Source organism: Caretta caretta, chromosome 8 (assembly GCF_965140235.1).
Source record: "Caretta caretta isolate rCarCar2 chromosome 8, rCarCar1.hap1, whole genome shotgun sequence".
In the NCBI taxonomy this organism is placed as follows: domain Eukaryota; kingdom Metazoa; phylum Chordata; order Testudines; family Cheloniidae; genus Caretta; species Caretta caretta.
The window spans coordinates 97,024,486-97,052,273 of NC_134213.1; the positions used below are offsets into that span (position 1 = coordinate 97,024,486).

The window sequence follows — 27,788 nt, forward strand, 5'->3', positions numbered from 1 at the left end:
GGACAGGAGATGATAAGGGACTAGATAAATGTTCATAATTTGGACAGAGAAAGGGCCAGAATTGGTCTTGGCATGGAGGAGGAAGAGGCAAAAGCTTTGGAAATGGCCTAGGTGTACATGTGTAGGAGAGGCCAGAGTCAGGGATGACTCGCAGGTTACAGGCCACAGTGATAGGGTGTCCTTATCTGGTAGAACTCCCAGTGAAGTTCTGAATTCAGCGTGGGTTTTTCCTTGACAAGGAGTGATACCCAAATGTTCTGGTCTCCCTCTTCTTGTGGAGCGGCTGGGAACAGACCAGTAACAACAAGAAGTAAAGGCAGTAGGGACAGGAGATGAAATAACAGCAGCAGCCCATGATACCACCAATAGCTCCCTACATGGGGTTTCAGATCTACAGTTCCAAGGGTTCTGGTGTAAGAGGTGATGAAGAAAGAAGGCAGTGGAGCCAGGAGGAAGATGGCTTTCTGTGGCATCATCCCCCATGACCCTCTTGGGCATTTGCAGTGCAAAATAGCCCTGTCAGCACTATATTGTATGGAAACACCCTCTTGCTCCATACCTGTCTCTCCTGTGGGAGTAGCTGAAGCTGACTGCTGGAGGGGTTCTCATCACAGATTGTGTCCGAGTGGAATGACTCTCATGTGTAGTCTTTCCTCTTCCCCTGGAATTCTGTGGTTTTGCCTCTAGCTCCTTTAGAGTGCTTTATGCGCACCATTTTTTATAGTGGCCTGTAAGAGCGCAGCAAGTTCTGAGACCCTGAATAGAGATACAGAGCTCTTCTACTGACTCACGCTGATGTGAGGACCCTGCAAAGAGAGGCAGTTATTTCTGCTGATTTACCCTGGCAGCCAGATCACATGGGACCTATTATCTCCAAATTCGAAGTATGAAAAGGTTTAAGAGCCCAGGAGTTTCCAATCTCCTCTTTGGATTTTCCCCATGAAGGAGGTGATTTCACTAGTAGTCAGAACTTCATGATTGGGCCATAGGGCCCCACCCTGCAAACACTTCTGTGCATCCTTAACTCTAGGTATGGGCGCAGTCCCTTTGACTCCAAGTATATAGGTAGGTGTTTATAGGATTGGGATCTATGTTTATACAGATCTTGGAGCCATTCAGAATTTTTATTAAGAAGACTTCTAAAGATAGCAGCAGATTTATAATGTATTTTGATCAGGCTTCTATGAAAATGAAGTAAGGCAGGTATCATCCATAAAGAACTAATAAGCAAAATAAATATTTCACTTAAACATATTGGAGGGGGGAAATGTGCAACTGAAAATATAGTTCAGTGTTTCTAAAACTGACTCCAGTCTTTTCCCATCTCCAATCTGAAACAGGAAAAATGAGCAAAGGGCTGTTTTTACTTGCTTCATGATTTGCAGTTTATGACTCAGCAAAGTCCATTGTTATCTGTGTTTGCTGATTTCTAAGTAGAAGTGACTTAGCCAAGAAAGAAAAATTAACAGGCTGCTCTGCCCACATGTCTGAGGCATCCAACCAAAAAGCACAATCTTTGATTTTTTGAAAAATGCTCTGAGCAGAGATTTACATCAGAGGAGCCCTGAATATGTGGTCCATACCTTAGAGGAGGTTTGTTAGATCTTTCTCAATTTTTTCTTTTTTTTAGGAGAACAAAATCCAGGACGCTAGTGGTTAATTTAGTGGTAGTTAAAGTTTTATTGGCTTCAGCTGCAGATTGTTATCCAAAATGCTAGATATTTATCTTAAAAAAAACAAATGCCTGGGTAACAGAACCCTAAATAGGTTTGCCTGGGCCTTGCATTTAGAATAGCTAATCCCAGGGGAAATTAGTATGCAAAACTGTAAACTTCAAAACAATAACTATTAATGGCCACAGAATACGATGGCTGTTTGTGTAATTTGAGTACTATATTATGACAAACACTTGGCAACATAAGCATGTTTGAAGGAGAATTAGAAATGCTTTTCTTTCTTAATTCACCTCTCCTGCTGTTTTTAATATGATCGACATTGTGGTTTTCAGAGCATGCTTCAGACACTTTTGCCAGAGCATTAATTTACATGGAGACCAGCTGACATATTGCTGATACCTCTTACACATTACTGACAAAAAGAAAAGGAGTACTTGTGGCACCTTAGAGACTATCCGATGAAGTAAGCTGTAGCTCACGAAAGCTTATGCTCAAATAAATTGGTTAGTCTCTAAGGTGCCACAAGTACTCCTTTTCTTTTTGCGAATACAGACTAACACGGCTGCTACTCTGAAACCTGACATTACTGACAGTGCCTTATTTCACCAGTTTTAATCTGATAAGCACAAACTCTTTTCTTTCCCTATCAAAAGTCTTTCCAAGTGTCACGGTTACAAAAACGATGCAAACCTTTTGCCAAAGAACCCAAAACACTACAGAGAGCTAGAAATACATAGTGAAATTATGCCATAAAATTGAAGAAACATAGGATACTTTATGTTTCTGAACCAAAATGCTGTTGATGTAAGATTAGCATTTAACTTGTGTGCTTAAGAAAACCCAATGACCTCTAATTAGAAATACTTAATACCGGGTATATCCTCAATTACACTAAGTTCCTAAGAATGACATTCTGTTCCTTCCTTCTATACGTAGACTATAACCAAACAGACATATGAATTCAATTAGCTACAGTTTGGTGTACTTTGAAATAAGATCTCTTTGTTTTATCCTCCTCTTCCAGCTACATTCATGTACTGATATTGAACAAGATGTACTAAGTGAATGCTTAGCTATACAGCAGCTCCACACATCTTCACAACACATTTTGGACGGGAAGTGTGGTAGATCTATAGGTCACCATGACCTAATAGCAGGTAAGAATAATTCCAATAAATATGGTGTTATATGTGTCATTTTAAGTAAGGATTATTAAAGATCTTGGGCCATTATGGAAAATCAGCCCATTATGTTTAAGATGGTAAAAACCAGAATGTAGGTTATAAATTAGGTGAAAAATGTATAGTGCATTATTTCACCATTATTTCACAGGTTACCAGTGATAATTTTTTCAAAGATGCCAAGCACCATCACTCTCTTTAATTTTATCTGAAGTTCTGGGTCTTCAGCATCTTTGAAAATCATGCTCAGTGTCTTTACGTTTGTGCTGGTCTCAGCAGTACACAATGCACAAGCTATGTTAAAACGCAGAAGGAGTCCTAACAAAAACAGAAATTCACAGATAAACTTACTGTTCTGCTCACAAACAGATATCCCACAGTAAATATATCTCTTTTTTGGCAGTGGAGATATACGTGTTATCTGGAATGCAGGAGTTGCTTCCATTACAAAAATATCCCTGCTGCCTCTTCATGGGTGAGCTGCCAGAGGGGTGAGGGTATGGCTTTGTGCATGCCCAACAGGGGAAATTTTACCAATGGAAACTTAGGTACCTACAGGGCTGGTCTGAGCAGGAGTTTTGGGGAAATCTACATTTTGGATTTAGCCCCCTAAAGTGGAAGTTCGTCACCTTGATCTAGTGCTTACTCTTTGTTTTTAAATGATGAAAACAGTTTAGCCCTGACACTTACACATTCCCCTTCCCAGCAGATCACAGTGGGCCCCTGGCCTCTGATTTTCACTGATCTCATATTGGATTCTTATGTCACTATTAAGTATGAAGGTGATAATGACTACTGCTATGATACATTATCTATGGAACTGATACCATTCTTCTTTTGATACTGCCACCAAATACTGTGGCAGTTAGTAGCATAGGATTTGCCAGATTGGATCAGACCTATGGTCCATCTAGTCCAGTATTCTGTCCCTGTAAATGGCCATCACCAGATGCGTCAGAGGAACATGCAAGACACCCTGCAATAGGCAAATGTTGAATAATCTTCCCCCATCCTACTTAGATTGTAAGTTCCTCAGGACCAGAACAGTCTCTTTGTTCTGTGTTGTACAGCATCTAGCACAATAGGGGCCTGGTCCAGAGGCTCCTGCTTCAATACAAATAATAATAATCCCTAATAATTAGAGATTGACTTAAACTTGAAACATGAGGTTTTATATCACTTTTTTGTTAACTTTATTATATTATAACTCTGGATGTTCTTCTTGTCCATATGAATGTCCAGTCTTGCTTTGAATCTTAAGTTCTTGGCCTCAGCAACATCCTGTGGCAGTGAGTTCCACAGTCTACATGTTTTGTGAAAATATTTCTTTTTATCAATTTTGAATTTGCCAACATTCAATTTCAGTAAATGCCCCTTTTTTCCTGTTACAAGAGCGTGGGAACAAAAGCATCTTCCTTCTCTAGACCATTCACTTTATATACTGTTAACAGGTCCCCTTGTATTTGCCTCTTTTCTCAGGTAAACAGTCCCAATCTTTTTGATCTTTCTTCACAAGAGTTTTTCCAGGCCCCTAATCACTCTTGTCACCTGGCTCTGAATCCCCTATATATCCTTTTTGAAATGGGGTGACCAGTACTTCACAGAGCATTCCAGATGAGGCCAGTCCATTGATTTATATAATGGCATTATAATATTTTCCATATTATTTTCCATCTTGTTCCTTATGCATCCTAGCATCTTGTTTGCTTTTTTTACCACAGATGCACATTAGAAATGGAAGAGATGTATTGCCTCATTTTGCATCCATCACCTTGAATGGTCTGGATAGAGTCTCCAGAGAGAGGATGTAATAAACATTAATTTGCTGTTTTCATTCTGTATTTGCTTAAATAGCTATCCACATAAATACCAGTTATGGATAGACTGTCCATGGTCCTTGTAGGTGTGCACAGAGGGATGGGGGACCATGGACTCAGGCATAAGAGCTGAGGCCAATTTCCAGTCCATGTAGTGGGGGGCATCGTGGGTTTCTCAAGTTGGGTTCCTAAAAGTGAGCCACTCAAAAGTAGAGGAGGTCACTTCTGAAAATGTGAGTCTAAGGCTTGGTCTATATTAGAAAACTTGCCCTGGTGTTAAAATCAATCTAGTTACATAGGTGCAAACCCTTAACACAAACATATTTAAACCAATTTAAATTAATATAGCATTAACTTAAGTCACTTTAAGCATGACTTAAACTGATTCAAGTGAAATTTAAACCAGTTTAATTGCATCTGTGTAAGATGTTTGCACTGGTGTCATTGATCGATTTTAAACTGATCTAGTTATATTGGTGCAAATTTTCTAATGTAGTTAAACCCTAAATGCCTTTGTTCACAGACAGACATGGAGTCCATGGTGAACTGGGGTTACAATACAAGAATTCCTAGCGCTGAGTCCCTCACACATCACAAGGGGTCCTAGTGTCCTTTGTGCGCTTTGTTAGAGCAACTCAGAGAAGCATCTGAATCTACAAAAGATCTTCAGCTTTTTACCAGTCCAGGTCTTCAAAAAACGATTGTATCCTGATTGACACCTTCTATAACCACTTTCAGCCTATTGTAAATTAAAATAGCGGAATTATAACTCCTTGAGAATAAGATGCAATGGGAAAGGATAGTGACCCTTAATGCTCAGGATGTTATTAGGATTCTGTGATGACATACAGAATGCTCTACAGTATTGTTATATTCCTTCATTCAGTGTGGCAGGAAGATGTAGGAACTATAGGAATGTGGAGGAATCATTTTAACTTTATCACCTGGGCTGTTCAAACTCATGAGGGCACCAGCAGCACCTCCAGGATTGGCTCCTTGGTCGGTCCCATTAGCTGAGAGACCTGTGTGGATTTCCCCAGCCGCTTCAACTCTTCTATGAAGAAACTGAAGGATCATGTATGTCTCCACAGGATGGACTGCAGTGAATAGTCCCATGACCAGTCTAAGATCCCAAAAGTCCTCAGTAAAACAAAATGTATTAGAAAATAGGGAGAAAATTGAGCTCACAGATAAAAGGTTCAGAGACCATACCTAGCTTCTGAGCCTAAAGCCTGAGACACTCCTCCCACCACAACCTTGCCCAGCTTGCTCCACCCTCTGACGTTACAGAAGAAAGATCAGAGAATAGGATGCTCATATTTCTCCAAGTTGTGAAAGCCTCATCCCTTTCTCCCTGACACAGACATTTCAAGTTAGCCCTGGTGTTTGATCCTCCAGAAGGCTGCTGCAGGCTCTCCCCTCACACTGTCAGGCTGTGCTGTTTTTTGGTGTATAAATGAAAGCTCAGCTCTTTTGGAAACCTGGCTTTAAGCAGCTCTGAGTTATAGTATTAGAGGTAAAATTGCTCTAGTTCATGAATATCCTGTGTTTCTCAATAATACCAATCCGTTCCCAATATGATTTCTTGGCTGACTGTATCTAATCTGTCACTGGGGTATTTTTAAGATCTAGTTTTAGTAAATCTCTTCCTATACTTCCACCAGGTCACATTACTCCATATGAGAAAGAGACAGAGGAAATAAATCAAGGTGGAGAGACTGTTTTACAGTGAAACAGAAGTTACCTCATATTACCTGCCCCACTATTACAGTGGCAAAAATGATCCATCATCATTTTAGAGCATATATAATATAGCGCTGAACATTACAGAATCAAAGTGAAAGGATATTCACACAGTCGCCTATAGTTTGTAATGATATGTTCACTCTTTCAAATAAGCAACAGCAATATTTCAGGACAAGTCAGGCTTCAGCATGGTATATAGTATACCACATGGACAAATATATAATGTCCTTTTCATTCCACTTGAAAATGCTCATGTATTTTTTCAAAGAAACCACAATATTAATGTGCAGAGCCTTGGGCCTCTGGGATTACTTGAATTACTGTGGACTCTTTTTTTTTTCCAAGTTAAAGCTGCAGCATATTTTAAGTATGTCAGAGATGAAAGCCAACAATGCAGAAATGAAATGTTTAAAAAGTTCCCATCCCCTGTGTCCAACTTCAAAGCAGGCTTGTGCTTAGGCCAGTGGCAAATATTACAGGGAAAGAATGCTCTGTGGCATGAAGAGGAATCCACAGTACGCAGCTGCTCAGACCTCGTTCCTTTTTATTTCCATTGCTAGATTGCTTCACTGTTGCCTAATTTAAACCTCAAATATGCCACAGAAATCGTTGGAGGAAGAGCACTATGGTCAGAGACTGAGCATCGTCTACGGCAAGGGAAGCTTTACATGCTGCTTCTATCTTCATTCAAGTCCTATCTGGGCTTGCATTTTTATTATTGATTTTTGCTCTTACTTGGCACACGTCATGAAAAGGCACTAATCACAGATGCTCAGAGCACTGGTTTGGGAACAGATGTTAAGGCTAAAGGTTAAACCATTTAAAATTTTGATTGATGACATGTATTTATAAACTGAAGTAGCTAATGTGTTAAGAGGCCTGAGATGCACAGTCCCAAACTGTGTCCGTAATTTATAAGGCTTTCATGCAACTTTCTGCAGCTAGGAGATAGTTCTCCATTTAAAAAAAAAAAACCTGGAAGAAAAATTTTACAAACATTGAGAAAAGACGAAATTGCAGCCTTTTGGGAGATTTGCCATGGTCACAGAGAGTTTTTCATACATATAGATTTTCTAGGAGAGACAATGAAATTTTGCAGAATGTGGATCTGAGTCCGCTTCCATTAAGCGAAAAATTGACCTCAGAGGGAGCAGGATTGGGCCATAAATAGTCAACTGTTATCCCTAGAGATTGTCAGATTATCATCAATTTACTGGGTGCTAGCCACGCATATTGGAAGACATAGTCCCTACCCTAAAGAGCTCACTTTCTTCCCTTCCTGCATAGAAAACCAGCTTCACCTGGAGGACTCTACCATGGCTGGAGGATGGAATTCATACCTCCAACCTGTTCAGGCTGCGCTATTCCCATTGGCATAGCCAGAGCTGCTATGCACCATTTTTTGCAATGTAAATACAGAGTCTGTATTTTCAGGCTTTATGGAGCCTCCATTCTCAGTGCACAAGAGGTGCCAGAGTTCCCCTCCCTTTGGCCCCTCTGGCCACACCCTACTTTGCAAGCAGATACCTGGTGCTACTCTGTGCAATACTGTACATATGCATTCTTCCCTGCCAGTGTGACACCTAAAATGCTATGTGTACTCCAAAGAATGCAGGACTTGCTCTTTCGGTCCTCATGCAGGCAGAGCTTCCAATGGGCGGTCTGCCTGAGGAAGCAATCAAGATATCAAAATTACAACAAATCTAAACTTCCAGCGTTTCTTGAAACTGAAGTGAAAATATGCAGTTCAAAGCACTCAATGGTTAAAAATGAATTCCATTGAGCAATGCTGATATTTCAGAATAAGACCTAACACTGTGAAGGAAATGAAGTTAATGTATTTTCTAAGTGGCCTTTCTTTGCAGTAATAAAATAAATAAAAATGTATTCACTTTAAATAAATAGAAGATTGGTTCACAATGACTCAACAGAAATGGCTGATTTTGTGTTGCAGCCTAACATGGAATCTACTAGTAACTCGTCTATCCCTTTGTGTGTGCCACATGGGCCTAAATGTACTCCTAATTATAGGCAAAAACCCCATGCTAGCAAAGTGAACAGTAGTGTCAATTGAAAAGGAGGACTTGTGGCACCTTAGAAACTAACCAATTTATTTGAGCATGAGCTTTCGTGAGCTACAGCCCACTTCATGAGTAGTGTCAATTATTTCTCTGTATTTCAGCTTTCTTGGTCTTCACAACTCTACATAGTTCAAGAAATCAAGCCATATTTCTCTTTCCTACTCTACAAGTTCAGTGAATGTGCACAGGCCCAGGGATACCCTACAATCTTAAAACACATTTAATCTTTGCATCCTTGTTTTACTGGAGACTAGATAGTGACTTTGCATACTGAGAAGGATGGACAAATGGGTGCACTGCCCCAGGAGCAACCCAGGGGTAAAATGGTGATTCAGAGACACAGTGCCGTCCCTGGTCCCTCCCGCATTGCTCTAGTGGGAAGTCATCTGTACTGGTTCATACCAATGAGAGATTAGTTACCCATATGGGACATCCCAGCTATACTGACTGGCATGTTGGGAGGGAACAGAATCAAAACTCCGCCCATTTCTTGCCCATCTCTGCATACTTCTCACCCACATGCATTAAGGGGGAAGAGCAGCTCCATGGAGCATGTTCAGTTCCCTAGACCACCCAGGGCAGCGAGGGTGTTATGTATGTTATGTCCCTCTGCTTCTCTGTGGGGGCACATCAAAGTTTATGATTTGTTCTTAATTACTCTGGCCCCAGTCTTGGGAGGTGCTGCGCATCCTCCAAACACTCTGGCTTTTATCTATTTCATTGAATGTGATCTGAGGTCAGACCACACTTTTTAGGCTCAGGTCTTCTATTAGCACCCAGCCAATAAGGAAGAAAGTTATCCGTCCTTGAACCAGACCCAATAAAGAACTGAAATTATAGTCAATAGTTGAGACAATAAGACAGTCCATGAGAAAGCCATTAAACCTTAGAGACTCCAAGCTCCGTCCAAGAATGTAGAATATTCATGCATGTTCACCAGCTGCTGCACAGATAAAGCTATCATTCACTTCATGTTTAATTTTTAAGTGAATTATTGATGGTGAAAGGTGCCAATCTAACAGCTGTGGAGAGAAAATGTCTATCTTTATTCCTGGAACAGGTACTGTATTTTGCTCTACACTGTCCCTCCAATTTATCTGAGTTCAATCTGTGTAAGAAGCACATCTAGATGTGATCTTCTGACTCAGAGTCTACATCTAATGATCATTTGGCATAGCTTCAGACTGCCAACAAATGTGTAAACTGGTAGGAAGACTTTTGCAATGTGAAAATCAGTATGTTGTAAGGGGAGGGGATCTGAAATCCCCTCTAGGACAGTGACCAAATTCCTGCCATTAACCTTCTGTATTGAAATAAGATTGCTGAGAAGGTGACAACAAATCAGTTCCAGCATCATCTGGAAGCATCTGAACTTTCCAGACCTTTTCAGTCTGGCTTTGGATGCTGAGACAGAGCTGATTTCATTGGCCTAGTTGATCATTTCCCCCTAGCAGTGGGCAAAGATCATGTGCCCAAGATTCATTTAGGTCTGTTTTTGACACTGTTGTTCATGGGGGTGTCGGGGCTTTTAACTCATCTGCAGACCCTGGCAAAGGTGGATGGAATCTTGCTTTATGGTTCTACGCTTTAATCTAAGAGAAACAAACAGACGTTGATGATGAGCAGTTGCTCGTCAGAGAGCTCGCTCACAAATTCCATGTGGATCTGACTTCTTGCTTACCAGTTTGACATCTGTGTAATGCCCATGGGCGAGGTTTGGATGTTGATACCATCAATACACAAATGACACTCAGCTCTCCATTTCCCAGCGTACTCAGCCTGATTGACTGGAATGTGCGCTTGGTGGGGAGGAGAGACCCTAAGGAAAGATCCAGTCCTCCCTACTGTCTGGTTATTCCCTCCTTCTTCCCTCATGTCTGTTTTTAGTTTGTCAGCCCTTCAGGGCAGGGATCATGTCTCTGTGTGTGTCTGTGGGGGATTTAGCACACTTGTGGGTGCTGTGAGAAATAATATACAAAAGCATATATCTTTCAGTGTACATTTATTGGGGGGGATTTTCAGATGTACTCAGCATTGACCTAACTGCTCCCATTCAAGTCAATAGGAGCTTTACCACTGACTTTAACGGGAGCAATTAAGCCAAAAATCATAACCCTAGACGAGATGATTTGTCCCATTTGACGGCAAAGCTCCCATTGAAGTCAGTGGGCACAGCATCAGAATCTTGTGTATTATGGAGTCATGGTAGCAAAAGAAAAAAGTTAAATGGCTATGAATGTAATTATCATGTATATGTAATAGCTACTTTTCAAGTCTCAATATCTCTGCTGCTATTTTTTTTAAATGTAATTCTTTCAAGTCTAATTTTGGCCTGGATATTTTTAAAGCATTCAAGGTCCTGTATAACACTTCAAACAGATTTTGTTTTTTTCAAACAGAAAGTTTGTACAGTATTATAATTATTATATTGATCTTTCAAAAAGAGAAATTTACATCAGTTTATTCATATTAGAAAGTTAATCTTTCTAGCAACCCCAGAGATGCATACATGAATGTGGTTCTCCAAATTGTATGTAAAAGAAGAAATATATACAGCTCTATAGTTAAAACAGCCACAGGTAATCCAATATCAGTTTAAAACTAAAAAGTACATATGGATAAGGTCACTGTAATTAAACAGAAACAAACCCAGTAAATTATTTATTTCCCTTCATATTTAAAATTTCAACTCATTCATCAAATCATTTTCCAAATCATTAGAATCAGCATCACAAATGGCCCCAAACCTACACTTGCTGAACTGTAAACATGTGAGTCATTCTATTACCATGTTTGTGAGTCTTTACAGGATATGGGGCTTGAGTTTGCGAAAAATTTTACTTTCAATCTTCAATAAAATGAATCAATTGATCAGAGTCATACGAAGTCTATATACCATTATAGTGTGAAACTAGTCACCAGCAAGGAGAAGATCATAAATATATGTTGTAATAAAATTGTCTGTGATTAAATATAGGCAGATCATCTGTATATTGATGACATAACTTGATAAAAAAACTTTAACCAACAGAGTGCACTATTGAACCTGCAAACATCTGACAGAGCAATAGAAACAGAGGTAGAGTTATCTGTTGTGGAAGATGCTGATGCATTCTGTTTAAGCAAAGAATAAATGAGAGTTGATATAAAGCTATTTTCTCCACGAGTGGAAATATGCTGTCATGTATTCCTAAGGTCTCTGTCACATAATAACATACATGCTATTAGTCAAATGGCTTTGCAAACGAGTCCTCTTCTTACAAACACGTGTAGTCCCCTTCAGCTCAGTGGTGCTACTCATAGGCCTGATCCAAAATCAAAGGAAGAGCTGCCATTGACTTCAATGAACTTTGGTCAAGGACTCGTATGTATGTGTTCAGAGGATCTGGGCCTATCTTTGTAAAAGGCAGGCAGCAAATCCATTAAATATTAAATATTGCCGCAATCCATTCCGTAGATCATGTGGGACCGCCTGATGTGCCACGTAAACTCATCATAACTTTAAAGAAAACATCACTTTGTCTCCGTGGCAACTTGCAAGTCGTCATACAATTTTTATTATTGGTATGCCTCATCGTGTAACACAGGCTGACAGCCCTGATGTGTAATTTCCTCATTTTTGAGGGTATGATTTTCCTAAACGCTATCCTCATTCCATTTTTTAGTTTAATTCATTGAGATTCTATTTACTTCAAGCTGTGTTATTTTAAAATTGCTTCAGTATGTCTACCCCGCTTTACTAGAAAGTTAGTTGATTTATTTCCAAATTAAAGTGATTTCTAAATGAAATACTAAAACTCCAACGTTTTCCGTGGAGCAGAGAAAAAGCTTTGGGTTCTGGGACTCTCACTATGTGGAGTGATGTAGCATTATCAAGGAATTACATATTTCAATCAGCACCTGCTCGCCAGTCCTGCCACTTTTTCCCCAGGAGAGTAGTCCCATTTCCATCAATTGAACTGTTTGCTAGAGGAGTACTAGTCACGTGAGTAAGAGGCTGAAGGCTCAGGCACCCGGATTGGGAAATGGCCTTGGGCCAGCTCACTCCACCTGATGGGGTCCACCACATGCAGATTTCCCCCTCTGTAGACAACGAAGAGGCTTGTGTGTCTCTGCAGCACCAGAACTAGCCCCAGCCCTGTGGAGCCAGCTTTCCACAGTCCAGAGTCTGTGGGGAAAGGGCTGGAGTCAGGGCAGGCCAGGGAAATATGCATCTTCCCCCTGCTGACCTTGCATCCCGCTCCATGTCACTTACATGAAAATATGAAAAAGTTAAACAGATCCCAGAAGTCTGAACTTTCCCACAGGCACCTTCCCATGAGAGACCCTAAGGAAGCCACAGTCTGAGGGCATCAGTGGTAGCCTGACTTCATTGGCAGAGAGCCAGGAGGGCACTGCTGGGGTGCCAGAGTTGAAGTATGTGTACATGGTCTCTGCACAGATGGCATTTGCCTCACGCAGATCCCAAGGGCTCTGCCAGATTTAGTGGCAGGCCCTGAGCCTTTACCAAGGAGAGTCAAACCCTGGTCCCACCTCTGATAATGGCAGGATGCAGGGGAATCTCTGCCAGGAAATCTCTGGGTGATTTCTTCATCCAAAAGCTCCCCTGCCCTGTCCTCTCCCCCCCGGCCTCCAAAAAAAAAAAAGAAAGAAAAACCCAAGCAAACTGTAGATCAGTGATTTGGCTACCAGCCTCCACATGAGACTTAGGACAGAGTGATCTCATCAGGTTTACACCATGGGCATCAGTAGAGTTACTTTGAATGTACAATGATGCTAGCTAAAGGAAAATTAGACACACAGAGTCTAAAATGAGTGGTCATAGGAAATACCACTGATTAGATTCCAATTTAGAAGAATAATGAAGGTGCTGTATTAATTAATTAATTAATCAAGGGCTTTTTGTTGTTCTCAATTAAGATAAAGGTCACTTCCATACTGAGAGGTGCTTTAGAAGTTGATAAACGTTTTTTTTTTTTTAGGTTTCAGAGTAGCAGCCCTGTTAGTCTGTATTTGCAAAAAGAAAAGGAGGACTTGTGGCACCTTAGAGACTAACCAATTTATTTGAGCATAAGCTTTCGTCTGCTACAGCTACAGTTGCACCTGATGAAGTGAGCTGAAGTGAGTTGCATCACGAAAGCTTACGCTCAAATAAATTTGTTAGTCTCTAAGGTGCCACAAGTCCTCCTTTTCTTTCTTTCTTTCTTTTTTTTTAATAAAAAGAGGTTATTTTCAGTGGTAGGCATCTAATCTAATAGGATATGAAACAAACCTTCCTTCTTCAGGATGCTCATTTTAGTTTGCAAAATTACATTTGTTTGCCTCACAGGCATGTACACTGGTTCCAGCGCTAACCATAATGGACCATCACCAGGTCTCCTGCCACCTATTCACGACATACCCTCAAGACACCATCCACTGGAATCAACCCTTGCCAGTCCACACCATCATCTGTTACCTTTGGAGAGTACCAGGGAAGGGTATGTACTTTAAGCAAGCATGCCATCACTCTACAAAGATGTACTTAATCCCATGTTGTTGGGTTTATGTTAAACTCTGTTCAATGCATTGAGAAGGTTACTGAGTATGGTATGAATACTCAGAAAGGGTCTAGATTGAACAACTTCATTTCCTTGTTTTGAAAACAATTTTAGATTGTTCTTCATACTGTGTCGTTGCATTGAGATTTTATAATCATTTTATTTTTAAATATTCTTCCTTGGTGGCATGTTATAGCTTTGGCTATGTGCACAGGGCTCCTATTGACTTCACTGGGATACCCACTCCTATCTCAGCAGCCAGAGTACAGCCTGTAGAATCATAAGGCAGTGGCTGCCTGAGTGAGAACTATTTGTTTAAGGATTGCAGACTGTCTCTCTCTGGTACATAACTGCTGTGTTGAAGTGCTGAGAGTGGGACCCACTAAGTGAAATCTACATGAAGCCATTCATTGTATGTTGTATTAATAGATGATGTCTTCTTACAGTATCTTACCCCTTCTATACAAGGCTCTCAAAGCACTTTTTACAAACAGGAAGGAATTACTGTAAGCCTCACAACTCCCCTCTGAAGTAGGGGATCTGCCTCTCTGGCTAGATTCCTAGCTGGTGCTCCTATTGATCATATCTGAACAGCTCCCAGAGTAATGAATTTTAATTCCAATGCGCCCCCATCATGGACAAGAGCACTCTCCCCATTTTACTGATGGGGAACTCAGACACACAGACTTGCCCAAGATCTTTAGCAGTGCCCAGCATTTAATGTAGATTTCTTCAGTCCCATTCCAGTGTAATTACCATCCCTCCTCAACCCCAATATGTAGCTGGGGAAACTGAAACCCAGAGAGATTACAAATTTAATTGTACCCTTAAGGTGTAGTCCTACAGTAGTGGCATGTGGCAAGGGAGCAGGCTCCCAAGGAGGAATTCCTCCTGGATCATTTGGGCAGTGCACACTGCAGTAAACCTAGACTTCTCCTCCCCTGCATCCAGCCCACTCTTCTGGCCAGTGCAAAGGATGGAGAAAGTACATTTGTCCTCCCCTTTTAGGCAGAGAGTGGCAGTACTCACCTCACATAGAGCCTGTACGTCGCAGCCACATTACAGCTGGCCCCAGTGCAGGGGCACATGGGAGTGGGAAGGGTCCTTGAGCACACACATGCCCCCACACCCTTTTGCACCAACAGAGGACCAGACCCCATCGGTCTCTAAAAGACATACCCAGTGTCATGTAGGATGCCTATGGGAGAGCCCAGCTCTCCTGCCTCCCTGTCCTGTGTTTTAACCACAAGACCATCCTCTCTATCCCCCCAAAAAACAGGAGTCAAACTTTTATTTTGCTCCACTCATTTATTTTCACTGTAACAGTTTCCATGCTGGTTTAAAAAGATGGATGGATCCGGTTCTAAGCTATGCACTGGGAAGCAAATTCTCACCTCTCTCTTGCCCAGGAGCAGACCCAGCATGATTCTACAGCATAGGCCTCGAGGCAGGGGTCTCCATTCAGGGGTCACAGATCCCCTACTAGTTGTGGAGCAGTTTCACGAGGGTTCGCCATACCCACAGGTGGAAGTGAGTGGACAGTAGGAATGGGGTGAGAAAAATCCACGATGAAGCAGATCCAAGGGCCATTTTTTTCCTCCTGTGGGAGGGGGACATATCAACCTAGAAGAGGAGAAGGATCTCTTCCTCCCACTCACCCCTATGTAAATCCTCAGGGCGCCGTCCAGTGACTGAGTGTGGGTGGTGGTTCTGGAAGTGCACCTTATGTGAAATTAGCACCAAAAATCCCAACAGAAAACAATATAACCAAACTAAGGAAGTATTTCACATGCCAGCTGCACAGGTGAGTTCTGAGTTTGTTTTTAAGACATTTTAACGTTTGAAACATATTTGCTCACCTCCATAACAATAATAAAACCAAAGACATGGCTAACATGAGAGCATAATATAGCAGCATTTCAGACTCTATAGCTGAGCGCTCTGGACTGCATAGATTCACTCTTACTGATGCTTCTCTGTTGTCTTCATTCTAAGAAAATCAGTTCCCTTTGAGTTAAAAAAAAAAAAAAGCTGAGAGTCCAGTTTTTAATTGGAACCTTCTCCACAAGTTTTGATTGCTTAGTGAGTGCCAGGAGCGGATAACTATTCATTTGCTTTGGTCATAATTTGAGTTTCACATTGGAATGGTTTTCCATTTTTGCTGAATAAGCATTTGTTCTTGTGTGAGAATTGTGTGCTGATTTATTATCTCCCAATGCTTATGTACTTAAGAAATGCAAAGTGGTTACAGAAACACTATAGTTAATTTCCTATGACGTAATATAAGGTTGAGACAATAACAGGGTTCTAACTATGAACCAGCCATCAGGAAACTAAGAATGGAACATATTCTTTGAATGTCTATTTCAAAACAAGGCATTTTGTTCGTTACACAGTGACTGGGGATGTTTCAGCATTTAAAATAGCATTTACTATATTCAAAGTAACCTGTTATTTTGGTCATTGTATTAGCTAGTCCATAAAATACATTTGCTATATTTTAATTGTTTTCACTTTCATTACATACTGAAATAAAGACAATATTTTAATAACATTTACTTAAGATAGAAAATATAGTCTGAACTAATCAAAATCTCATACTTTACACAAAACCATACTAAATGAAAGTATTCATCAATTTAATCAACTAAACCACTTTATAATCTAATGCTTGGAGCTGCGGAATTATTGGGTCTGTCTTTGTCAGTTAATAGTTCTGTATCTTTATTCAGATAAAAACGTACACTGCATGGAGAGAAATAAACATTTAAAACTCTATATGAACTGCTTTTCAGTTTAGATATACATATAGCATTTTGCCTCATTCATCACCTATCTCTGCATCCATGTTTAGGTACATTTAAAGAATTTCTATACTGTGAATCAATGTGATGACAAGATTGGATTCCAGAGTCTTTGGAGTGGACCAGAATGATTACTATCAAAAACTGTAATTATTGAGTCATCAAATATGTGAGATGCCAAAAGCTACACGGGGCAGAGTACAAATAGTCTACTCAAGGTTGACAGAAGATTCAGAATTTGATTTAAAGGCTTTTAAAAAAACCAAAACAAAACACTAGGTTATACCATCCTTTGCCAAAGTCAATACCAAGTGTAGCACTTAGTTTTCCCAAATGGTTTGCGAAGACATTTAAATAGTTTGACAAAATTATCTAATTCACTTGAAAATGTTCAGAATCTGACTTCATTACCAAATATATTTACACTGGCTTTATATGATATGTATGGAATTTTTTTAAATTCTGGTATGAAGTGCACAGCTTGCTGGATCAAGTAATTTTACATTAATTTATACTAATATTAATTGAAGTAGAAGTGTCTGATTTAGGAATATTTTGGCACATAGAATGTAAGGGCTTGTAATGATCCAGGTTGTTTTTGTTTGTTTTTTAATTTCAGGTAGTGAAGAGTTACTTTAATATTATTTATGGCAAATGCTATAAGTAATGTCAAAACTGTTTAACTTCAGCAGTTGCAAAGATAGTACATTTTAATTTGTAGCACCCTGAAGAAAGAAAAACAACTCCTAGTATTGACCTTTGGCTTTCCTATATTGATGTTATGCCTGGTCTGGTCTATACTACAAAATTTGTATGAATATAACTAAACCAGTTTAAAAAATCCATCTAGTTAAATTTGTGGACACCCCAGTGTAGACCCACTTGAACTGGTTTAGCCTACTAATTTAGCTTGCACTGATAAGTTACCAACTTTAACCTTTGCTTATATTAATTTAGCTAAACTAGTCTGAGTGGGTTCCATCAGGAGTTTATACCAGTTTATACCAGTGTGTGTATTGATTTAATTAAACTGGTGCACTTTTCTAATATAAACAAGGTATCTGTTTTGCTATATCTGTATATATATATATAGAGAGAGAGAGATATCCCCCTCTTTTGTAGAATATGCACAGAAATATATAAAGAAGGGTCCTGTTTATGAAATAATAGAGAATAGGGTGGTTTATGAAATACAGTTCTCTATACTTTTATTTTCAGATCACTAAACTATTGTAGAGTAGTAGTCATTCAGACTTTATGAGCCATTGGTATAAATTGGTACAACTATTGCAAGATCTTATTCACCCTGGAGATAATAAACACCACACAGTATAGTGTAATCTCCACAGCATTATGACATGGTTTTAAAAAGAAAAGTAGATAATCTTATAATTCTGCATACATTAACAGTCTAACAGCACCAATTATCATGTAATTGTAAGCCTTGCTAACAGAAGGTCATGAGGTTTAGGCACTCTTGCTCAGGTCCATTACATTTTTTGCCCATGGATAGGCAAAACTGAATTTCCCTTCAGTATATGGAGTTGGAGCAAGGTTCCATTAAAGTCTTTGAACTCAATCATTTTGCATATGGCTATGTGACCTCAGTCACATGCATTGCATATAGCAAATAGCATTTACATTCCTGGAGGAAGTCAAGGGCTACTGACAAATAATGACAATTCTACCAATAAGGATGATTTATCCCTTAAGAAGGATTGAGACACTAATTGTTCACACTTCTGTAGCAATTTAGGTCATATCTGCCATGTAAAATCTATGGCTACTGAAGAATTAATGAGATGATGACATCACAAAAGTCTTAAAGCTGAGCAAATGATAGGGAATATTTTTAGTTAGATCGTTTAAAATGCTAATTTATTTGTGCTTGCTAACAGCTGTTTAACCAGGGAAGACCAGACTTGATATTCCTGATATTTTTAAGGTAAAAATGTGCAGGAGAAAATACATTGCTATGACCACTTTACACCACTCTCGCAGTGTAAAGGATCTTCCTACCTTAGCGCCTCTTTACATTGCCGGAGTGGCATGAAGTGGGCATATTGCAAACAAGAATGAGGACTAAAGCGTTTCCTCCCCACAAAACCAGCAGTGGAAACACTCAGTCTACCCTCCACCAGCTCAGACTACCCTCCTGAGATGTGAGCCTTGTAAAATGTCCCAGTTTCTTTCCCCCACTTTGAGGTTGTGGTGGTAGCTTGAGGACTGGGGAAGAAGAATTGTATTAGTGGATAGCAGGAAAGTAAAGTTAATGTCTGTAGGGGTGAAAGCCTTGCAGGAGAGGGAGTGGGGTGGCTAGATAGGGCTCTCCTGTGTGGAATTTTTTGTATTATCCTGGCTCTGTGGCAAGGAGGTGAGAGGAGAACAGGGATGGTTTTGTGAATGAAGGAGTTTAGAAGGGTTGTATCCTGTGAGGTAGGATCAGACACATGCAGCGGCTTTAAGGGTTTCACTTTACAAGTAGTTGGTTTTCTGGAGTGTGATTGTAGTGTATGATAGAATTTAGCAAATTGGTTCCAAAAACAAAACAGAAAAGGATAATTCTTTAAAAAACTATTGCAGATCATTTTTATTTTAATAGTTCTTTCTTTCTTGCATGTTAAAGGGTCAACCCCTGTCGAAGGCAGTGAGATCACATGAGTAAGGCAAGTAAGATTTGGCCCATTATTAGAATAGTTGTGGGAAACAAACAAGCCTCTACTATTTAGAGGATGGAACTAAATACCAACACCTTTTTTATAATAGTTCCTGGGACCAGAAAAATGTATCCTTCATTGTTTGTGGATTCCACTGGGACTACTCCTCATTTATAATAGAATACACAAGTCAGTGTTTTATTCTCCTTTAAAAGCACTAAAACCCAATAACAAGAAACAGATATCTCTGAAAGCAGAAAACATTTTCAGTGGAGGTAGCCAAGAACCCATCATAATTTATCTCAGTGTTATGGATCTGAGCACGCAAAAGGGGCATCAGTACATCTGTCCAAAGAAAGAACAATGTACAGGTGCGGGGCTGAGGTTTATGTAACAAAGAAAAACAGTAATTAAAAGCATCTGGATTCGAATCCCAAGTCATTTATCTCATTGTAGAAAATGTGAACAGAGTTCATTTATAATCATATCCAGATAGGCTTATCCTGGTTTTAGCAAAATTAGCATTAAAGTGGCCTCACTTCTGCAATATTTGGCTAAGAAAAATGTAGCATCTGATTGCTGATAGAGCACTGACATTTTCCTGACTGTACCGAGATGTAGGTGAACATTTATTTAATATTACATTTTTCTAAAATAGGTGGATTGAAATTTATGATGTCACTTCGATAGTGTCTTCCGTCTGAGCGTCTAAAAGCAAGTACTAACAAATAAAGATACCGGCCGCAGAGATGTGGTGTAAGTGATACAGTCTCAAATTAAGAAATAATAATGCTACAGGGAGAAAAGAGAGGTTACATGAGTTACTCAGGAAGCCTTTGACTGAGCGGTGATTAGAACCCAAGTTTTTTAACTTCCAGTCATGTGCTGTAACCATTAGTTAATGTTTTCTGTGATAGTCAGAGGAACAGAATATTTAGTCTCTGTAAACCTGATATTCTTGTAGCTTTTTAGCAAATTCAGTGGTTTAGTAGTAAGCCATACAAAGAGATTGCATGACAGCTTGTCCTGAAGTTAAAAATCATACAATCATGTCATTGCAGGGCTGGAAGGGACCTTGAGAGGTTATCCAATCCGGCCCTCTATGCTGAGCAACTAAGGGCCAGATTTTTAAAGATATTCAGGTGCCTAGTAGGGTTTTCAAGAGCCCACAATGGTTGGTATTCCTTAGCCTCTTTTTAAAGATATGTCATGGAGGTTAATTTACTTGCAAGTTCACACTGCATGTTCGTGACAAACCAGGGCCTCTGACTTCCAGTTTCCTACTCTCAATACAACCAGTGTCCCAACAACAAGAAAATGGAAACACGCTGGAATAACGTGCAATCCCAGAGTAGAGCCTCAGTCTATGTAAAATGTGCAACATGTTACAACCCAGTAATTTGTTTGCTCATCATTTGTGGGAAAGGATAATAAAATGCAATGATGCCCAGCAAGGTGAGCTACAATGAGGGATTTATTATAGGGGTGGAAAAGGATTCCATGCATTTCAGAGAACTAGCCAAAGACACCTGGCAGTGATTAGTGCAAGGTTCACCAAACTTCAGATAGTCTGTTGTTGTTGGTTTTTTTTTTTTAAATGGTATAACTGTTTCCTGAGCATGTGCTGACAGAAATTCCCATAGGGCAAGACCCAGAACAGAAACACGTGGCAAGAGATTGGGTGCTATCCAAAGACCAGATTAGCAGAGCTTTACACATCATTTTTAATACATAGGAAGAGATGAAAATCAGTGTTAACTCCCCCTTTCCCCCCCAAAAAAAAATATATCTCCTGATTCTGGAACTGAATTGCACATTCTCATAATATAAGTAACAAAATTGTTGAGCAGGCAAGGTTTTATGAATGAAAGAGTTGGAATGAGGAATTTTATGGTAGCACCTGGTTTCACTGAAATCTATCAGCTTTTGAAACTAAATATAACGTTGTGCCTCTAACCAGAGCACTATACAGAATCTTTCCTTCAGACTAGTATGTGGTAGATACAATTATCAAAGTCAATATTTTGCAGTGTGGTATTAGACTGGACTTGAGAAGCAGCTTTGAAGTCCAGTCTAATTGCACAATATACACAAGAATTTATTTGAGATAAAGTACAGACATTTCACTCTGGATCTAATATGGTTCCCACTGAGCTCAATGGGAAAAGGATTGGGGCCTATTGTCTAGCAGAGGAATCTTCCAGTCAAGATTTTCTATTAAAAAACCCAACAGTGAGCCACTGTTCATATTGAAAACATCCATGCCTTCAATATTTCTATGCTGTGGTTAGATTTCATCCTCAATTATTATGATTCAAAAAGTATCCTAGGTTGAAGTGAATTTCATTGTTTTTCAGTTCCCTGCAAGTAGTTTCCTATTAAGCATATTGTGCTGTATTTTCAGTATTCAGGAACAGATTAGAAAGATTATCCAAGTAATGGACCATGAAGAAGGTTGCCTTAAAATGGCTAAAAATATAGCTTTATTATTTGCTGTTCTGTAGAATTTGTCCATGAAGAGTTTTCGAACAGAGTGTGGCTAAAGCAAAATATAAAGGCCATTTCTTATTCAGGCTACCGCAATATGGTTAAATTCGGGGGGGTATATATCCCTGTCCTCTCAGAAGGTTTTGAAAAATCTATTTGGCTGTATATTCGGCTGTATATTTATTCTTGGTTCTGTACAGTTGAATAGGTTCTAGATAAACTCTTATGTAGTAATAACATTGAGACAAAGAGGTTTAGTGTAAATTGTGAGAATAATACAAAGTTGTATATGCACCCCCAGCTACCCAAATGGGGATAGACCAAAGACAGAAAGACAGGACAAATAATGCAAACATACCAAATACCATAGCTATATTTGATGCATATGAAGTGTCTAACAAAGGGATGTCTGTTAACTCATGAGACACCTAGAGACAGAGCCCTGTGCAGGGATATTTTTATAATCCTGCTCCCGCATTGTTTGTTGAATTTTTATCCCGCTCCTGCTATTATGGCAATGTGGTGGTGCGACTGCCCCACACAGGCAGGGTTAAGGCTAGCCTTGGAGAGGCTGTCCAGAACCCAGCCAGTCAAGAAAGGGTTTATTGGGAGAGCCAAGCAGGAGAAGGCTTGCTGGAGTAGCCCATATATAAAGGGCTGCTCAGCAGAGCAAGGGGCAGTCTCTTCCTGGAGGGCAAAGGGGAAGGACTGTCTGCCGAGGAGTACCAGAGATACTTCAGGGCTGGGCCGGGTAGCGGAGCAATCGGTGAGCTCTTGGCTGACCATGGCCCGACTGAGACCCTGAAGCAAGGACAGGGAAGGTGCTAAGGCTACGGGGGAAGTGGCCCAGGGAATGTAGGCAGTGGGAATAGGAGGAGGGGCAATAACTGGCTGCCAGCTATAGATTTCCTGGGCCGGAACCCAGAGTAGCAGGCTGGCCTGGATCCCCCCACCTTTACCCCTACTTGCCAATGAGGAGAGTGGCCTAAATCCAGACTGCAGTTTGCCCCTGAAGCCAGGGGCTAGACGAGAGACTGCAGTTGGCCACTGAGGCAAGTGGAAGGACTAAGGACCACCTGTCCCACCAAAAGTGGGAAGACAGCGGGCTGGGGCACAGCTGGAGGGCCATGTCCCAAAGAGGACACCGCAGTCTGGAAGCAACGCGGATCCAAATGGTGGAGGAAGTGGAAGTAACAGCAAGTGAATCACTGCTAGTAAAAGGCACCCTGGTGGTCAAAGAGAGCTAATTCCCAGCACAGCCAGCAGGAGTCACCGCAGCGGTGAGTCGGAACCACTATAGGCAGTGAGACCTGCAGGACCCCAGTCCTGCTGCAGGGCTTTACCTACACACTTCACTAAAGTGTATCTCATAGTTCAACCTGAACCGTATATCACAACAATCAAAAGTATATTCTGTGGAAACAAATTTAATTGAAAGTTCTGCAGCATTTTTAATGAAGATTTCTTTTTCTGTGAGATATTCATAGATGCATTTAACTTTACAAAACGAGAGAGCTATCATGTTGCCTAAAACTAGAAGGGATCTTAAGACACAAGATACCTTATGTAATTTCAAGCTCATGGAAAGGAATTAATTTGTTAATTTTCCTTTTAAGCAGACCTGAATTTACAGGTGATACAGAATATCTCTTCATGAACTACACTAGATGTGTTGTCTGAGTATGTGGTCCTTATATAATGCATTGGCTAAGTCCCCATGATCGTACCCTGAGATGGGTCTGCTACTTTTACTCAGAACTAAAGGAGTTAGGTCCAGATTTTTAAAGCTGATTAGTCATTGCTATGCGCAGCTGCCACCTAGCCAGTTATTCCTCATTTTTATTTCTGCATTTGCTTTTTTCTTCCGACGTGTAGTACTTCGCACTTATCTTTATTGAATTTCATCTTGTTGATTTCAGACTAATTCTCCAATTTCTCAAGGTCATCTTGAATTCTAATTCTTTCCCGTAAAGTGCTTGCAATCCCTCCCATCTTGGTATCATCTGCAGATTTTATAAGCATACTCTCCACTCCATTATCCAAGGCATTAAGGAAAATATTGATGACTACTGGACCCAGGACAGACCCCCAGGGCATCCTACGTCCTCCCAATTTGATGGCAAACTCTTGATAATGACTCTTTGAACACAGCCTTTCGACCAGTTGTGTATGCACTTTACAGTAATTTAACCTACACTGTATTTCCCTAATTTGCTTATGAGACGGTCATGTGGGACTGTGAAAAAAGTCTTACAAAATCAAGATATGTCATGTCTACAGCTTCCCCCCATCCACTAGGCTGGTAACCCAGTGAAAGAAGGAAATTAGGTTGGTTTGGCATGATTTCTTCTTGACATATCTATGGTGGCTGTTACTTAATCCTCTAGGTACTTACAAATTGATTGTCTAATTATTTGTTCTAGTATCTTTCTTGGGTATCATAGTTAGGCAGACTGGTCTATAATTTCCTGTGTCCTCTTTGTTCCTCTTTTTAAAGATAAGTACTATGTTTGCCCTTCTCCAGTCTCCTGGGACCTCACTTGTCCTTCATGAGTTCTCAAAGATAATCACTAATGGTTTTGAGATTGCTTCAGCTAGTTCTTAAGTATCCTGTTGTGAATTTCATCATACCTTCATGAATGAATATATCTAACTTATCTAAGTAATCTTTATCCTGTTCTTTCCCTGGTCTGGCTTGTGCTCCTTCCCTCTTGTTAATTGTGTGGAGCATCTGGTCACATTTATACTGGAGCAAAATAGGCAATGAACACCTTGGCCTTCTTGCTGTCATCCGTTATTAGCTCTCCCTCCCTGCTAAGTAAAGGACCTACACTTTCCTTTGTCTTTCTCTTGCTCCTAATGTATTTCTAGAACCTCTTATTGCCTTTCATGTCCCTTGGTAGGTGTAACTCATTTTGTGAGTTTGGCTTTCTGATTTTGTCCCTACATTTGTGCTATTCTGTTGTACTCCTCCTTAGCAAATTGTCCACGTTTTCACTTTCTGAAGGATTCCTTTTTGATTTTCAGGTCATTAAAGAGCTCTGGTTGAAACCATAGTTGCCTCTTACTAGTCTTCCTGTCTTTCTTTCACTGGGATAGTTTTCTGTTGTTCCTTAAATATTGTTTCTTTGAGACACTGCCAGCGGTTCTGAGCTTGTTTCTCCCTTAAAATCTCCAAGATACAGCTTTGCTGTACAGCTAACTAAACACACACACAGTCCAGCAGACAGATAGAAATGTGTTTTTTAGCTTACCTGCTCCATAAGAGAAGACTGACATATCTGGAGAGAACACCCACATGGAAAGGGAGAAAATTAGGTATTTTACACAAAATGCATATAGCAAGAAAAGTGCTCCCACCCTCGCAGTGACTTTGTCATCACAGTCCTCAGTTTTAGGCTGTGAATTAAACTTTGGAGGGCGGGGGGGTTCCTGTTCTAAAAATATGTTCTGTTGGCACTTCATCTGCCTCTGGGTTGTTAAAAATAGGAGACTAGAAATGGTCTTATTCTCCCTTAGCCTGGGCTCCAGTTCTCATCTCTGCCCTAGTTCTCTTTCACCAAATTTCAGCCTCCTCAATTTCCCTGATTCAGACTCTCTTCTCTTAGTTCTCTCATCCTTAACTCATGTTTCCAGTGGTTCAGTTAGTTCATTTCCACAGTTTTGGTCTTGTCTACTGGCTGAATCTCTATAATTAAACCTGTTCCTGGTTGTCTTCTTCAAAGACCTCCTGCTCCTGATTGCCCTGAGCTTCATTGTGGATGATTGACTAGCTGCATGTTTATCCTCTGGATTTTGACTGTGATGGAATTAAAGAAGACAATGCTGGGTTTATTGTTTGGGTCATGGCACTCTGCTGTGGAAATAGAGTCTTTCATAGTTCACTGTTACGTGTGTCGCCTGCTCACAAACCACTCTATGATCCTTCTCAGCTCTACAGCCTGCAGACCTACCCTCCAGGCACAGACTTGGCTTCCATGCCTTGCCCACCCTCATCACATGCAGTGGAACTGTTGTGTTTCCGATGCATTTTGGCCCTTTCATGGCACCAGAGGGGGCCAAAGGATTTTATCCACAATGTGTACAATCATGTTAGTTCAAATCTGTAAATATGGAATGAAAGGTGCTACGTTAAAATGTAAGATTCTTATAATTGCATCCCTAAATTGTTGATTGCCTGTTGATGAATCTTTAGATGAGGAACACATTGGATGTGCAATATCAGATCAAATCTCTGGTCCATCAAATCTAGTATTGTGTCTCCACGTGTAGCCAATACTTGATGCTTCAGAGGGAGTGTTGGGGGGGGCAGATCATATTACCTGGTCAATTGTGCAATATCCTGAAAGGGGGTGGAATTCTTCCATGACCTCTTGAGGTGATCAGTTTGCATCCTGAAGCACAAGAGTTTACTACCCATTATTTAGCATGTATAGGAGTAAATGTAATCTTTGGACATAAAATTATTTAACCCCTCTTTAAATCTACCTGCAGTATTTGATTCTATGTCCTCTTGTAGTTATGAATTCCACAGACTGACTACATGCTGTGTGAAGAAATAGTTCATTTTGTTTTAAATTTACCTGCCATTTACTTTGCTAAGTGGCTTGTTCTCATTTTATGGGACTGTGTGGAAAGAAGGGACTAGATTCTTTATTGTACCATTAATAATCTTAAATACTACAAGTAAGTTGTCTTCTCCTTTGAAGGGTACATAATCCTAGTTTTTGCAGCCTCTCTTATAAGAAATCCCTGCTATGCTGCTCTGTGGCTCTTCTCCAGATGTTTTCACTCTCCACTCTCTTTTTATGTTGAGGCAACCAAACCTGAATAAAATACTTCCAATTTTACCATACTTTGATATAACATCCTTATGTGCCCTGGATACTTTATGCATCCAAGCATACAATTTTCTTTTCCATTTGCCACTTCAATGAGCCATTAACAATAATTACAAAACCTCTTATCACCACCACCTTGTCTCAGTCCCTCAAAAAGATCATACAAGTTTAGAAGCTAGCAGCATCTGTAAGAAATTCAAAATATTTTTGCTAAACAGCTTACACTTATCCAAGTTTAATTTAGTTTGTCATCATGTTGTCCAATCTCCCAGCATACTCAAATGCATTCAGTGTCTCGGAATCCTCTATGGGTTTTGACTGAGCAGAGCAACTTAAGTGTGATCATGAAACTAATTATTCACTTCTTCCTCTCAATCACTAGTAAAGGTATTAAATGGCATAGGCAGATAACAAATACTACAAGAAAATAGTAAAGCACTGAAGATACAGTTCCAGTTCCATGAAACTTATGGTTTTAGTGGAGAGACAATATAGACCAAAGAGTTACAGGATGACCAGAAGGAGGTTATCATAATGTGTTTCAGGGTTTGTTGTTCTGGTTTATTTTTTATTTAATGGTGTGTATCAGAATTTCTGATTTAGGTGGGTTACCATAAGTGCTCAGATACTATAGTGATGCGTAAGTATAAGCACCAATATCAAATAGAATCTATAGGCTCAGAGGATGGGGTTTTAAGGAAGAATTTGAATGGAGAGAGGGTGGTGGATTGGTGCACCAGGGATTACGGAAATTCAGACATCAGTATGGATGAAGGCACGAACACAAGAGTGGGAAATGGATAAAAAGGGAGTAGTTAGGTGGAAGACTTGGACAGAACATGAGTAGTAAGACATGAGAGCAGAGATGTAGAGAAAGGGGGGAGGGCAGATTAGTGCATTTTTACCATATATTAAAATCTGGTGAATTTGTTGATTATATCTGCAATGTCTGATTTCA

General features: G+C 40.1%; 1 protein-coding gene across 1 annotated transcript in view; it reads left to right on the plus strand.

Annotated features, from left to right (window-relative positions):
• Positions 1-27,788, plus strand: part of GLIS1 (GLIS family zinc finger 1) — a 269,587-nt gene that overhangs the window by 224,893 nt on the left and 16,906 nt on the right. The window contains exons 7-8 of the mRNA XM_048862377.2: positions 2,701-2,833; positions 13,831-13,981. Of these exons, the coding sequence (XP_048718334.1) occupies positions 2,701-2,833; positions 13,831-13,981 (284 nt within the window). The remainder of the gene's footprint in view (positions 1-2,700; positions 2,834-13,830; positions 13,982-27,788) is intronic.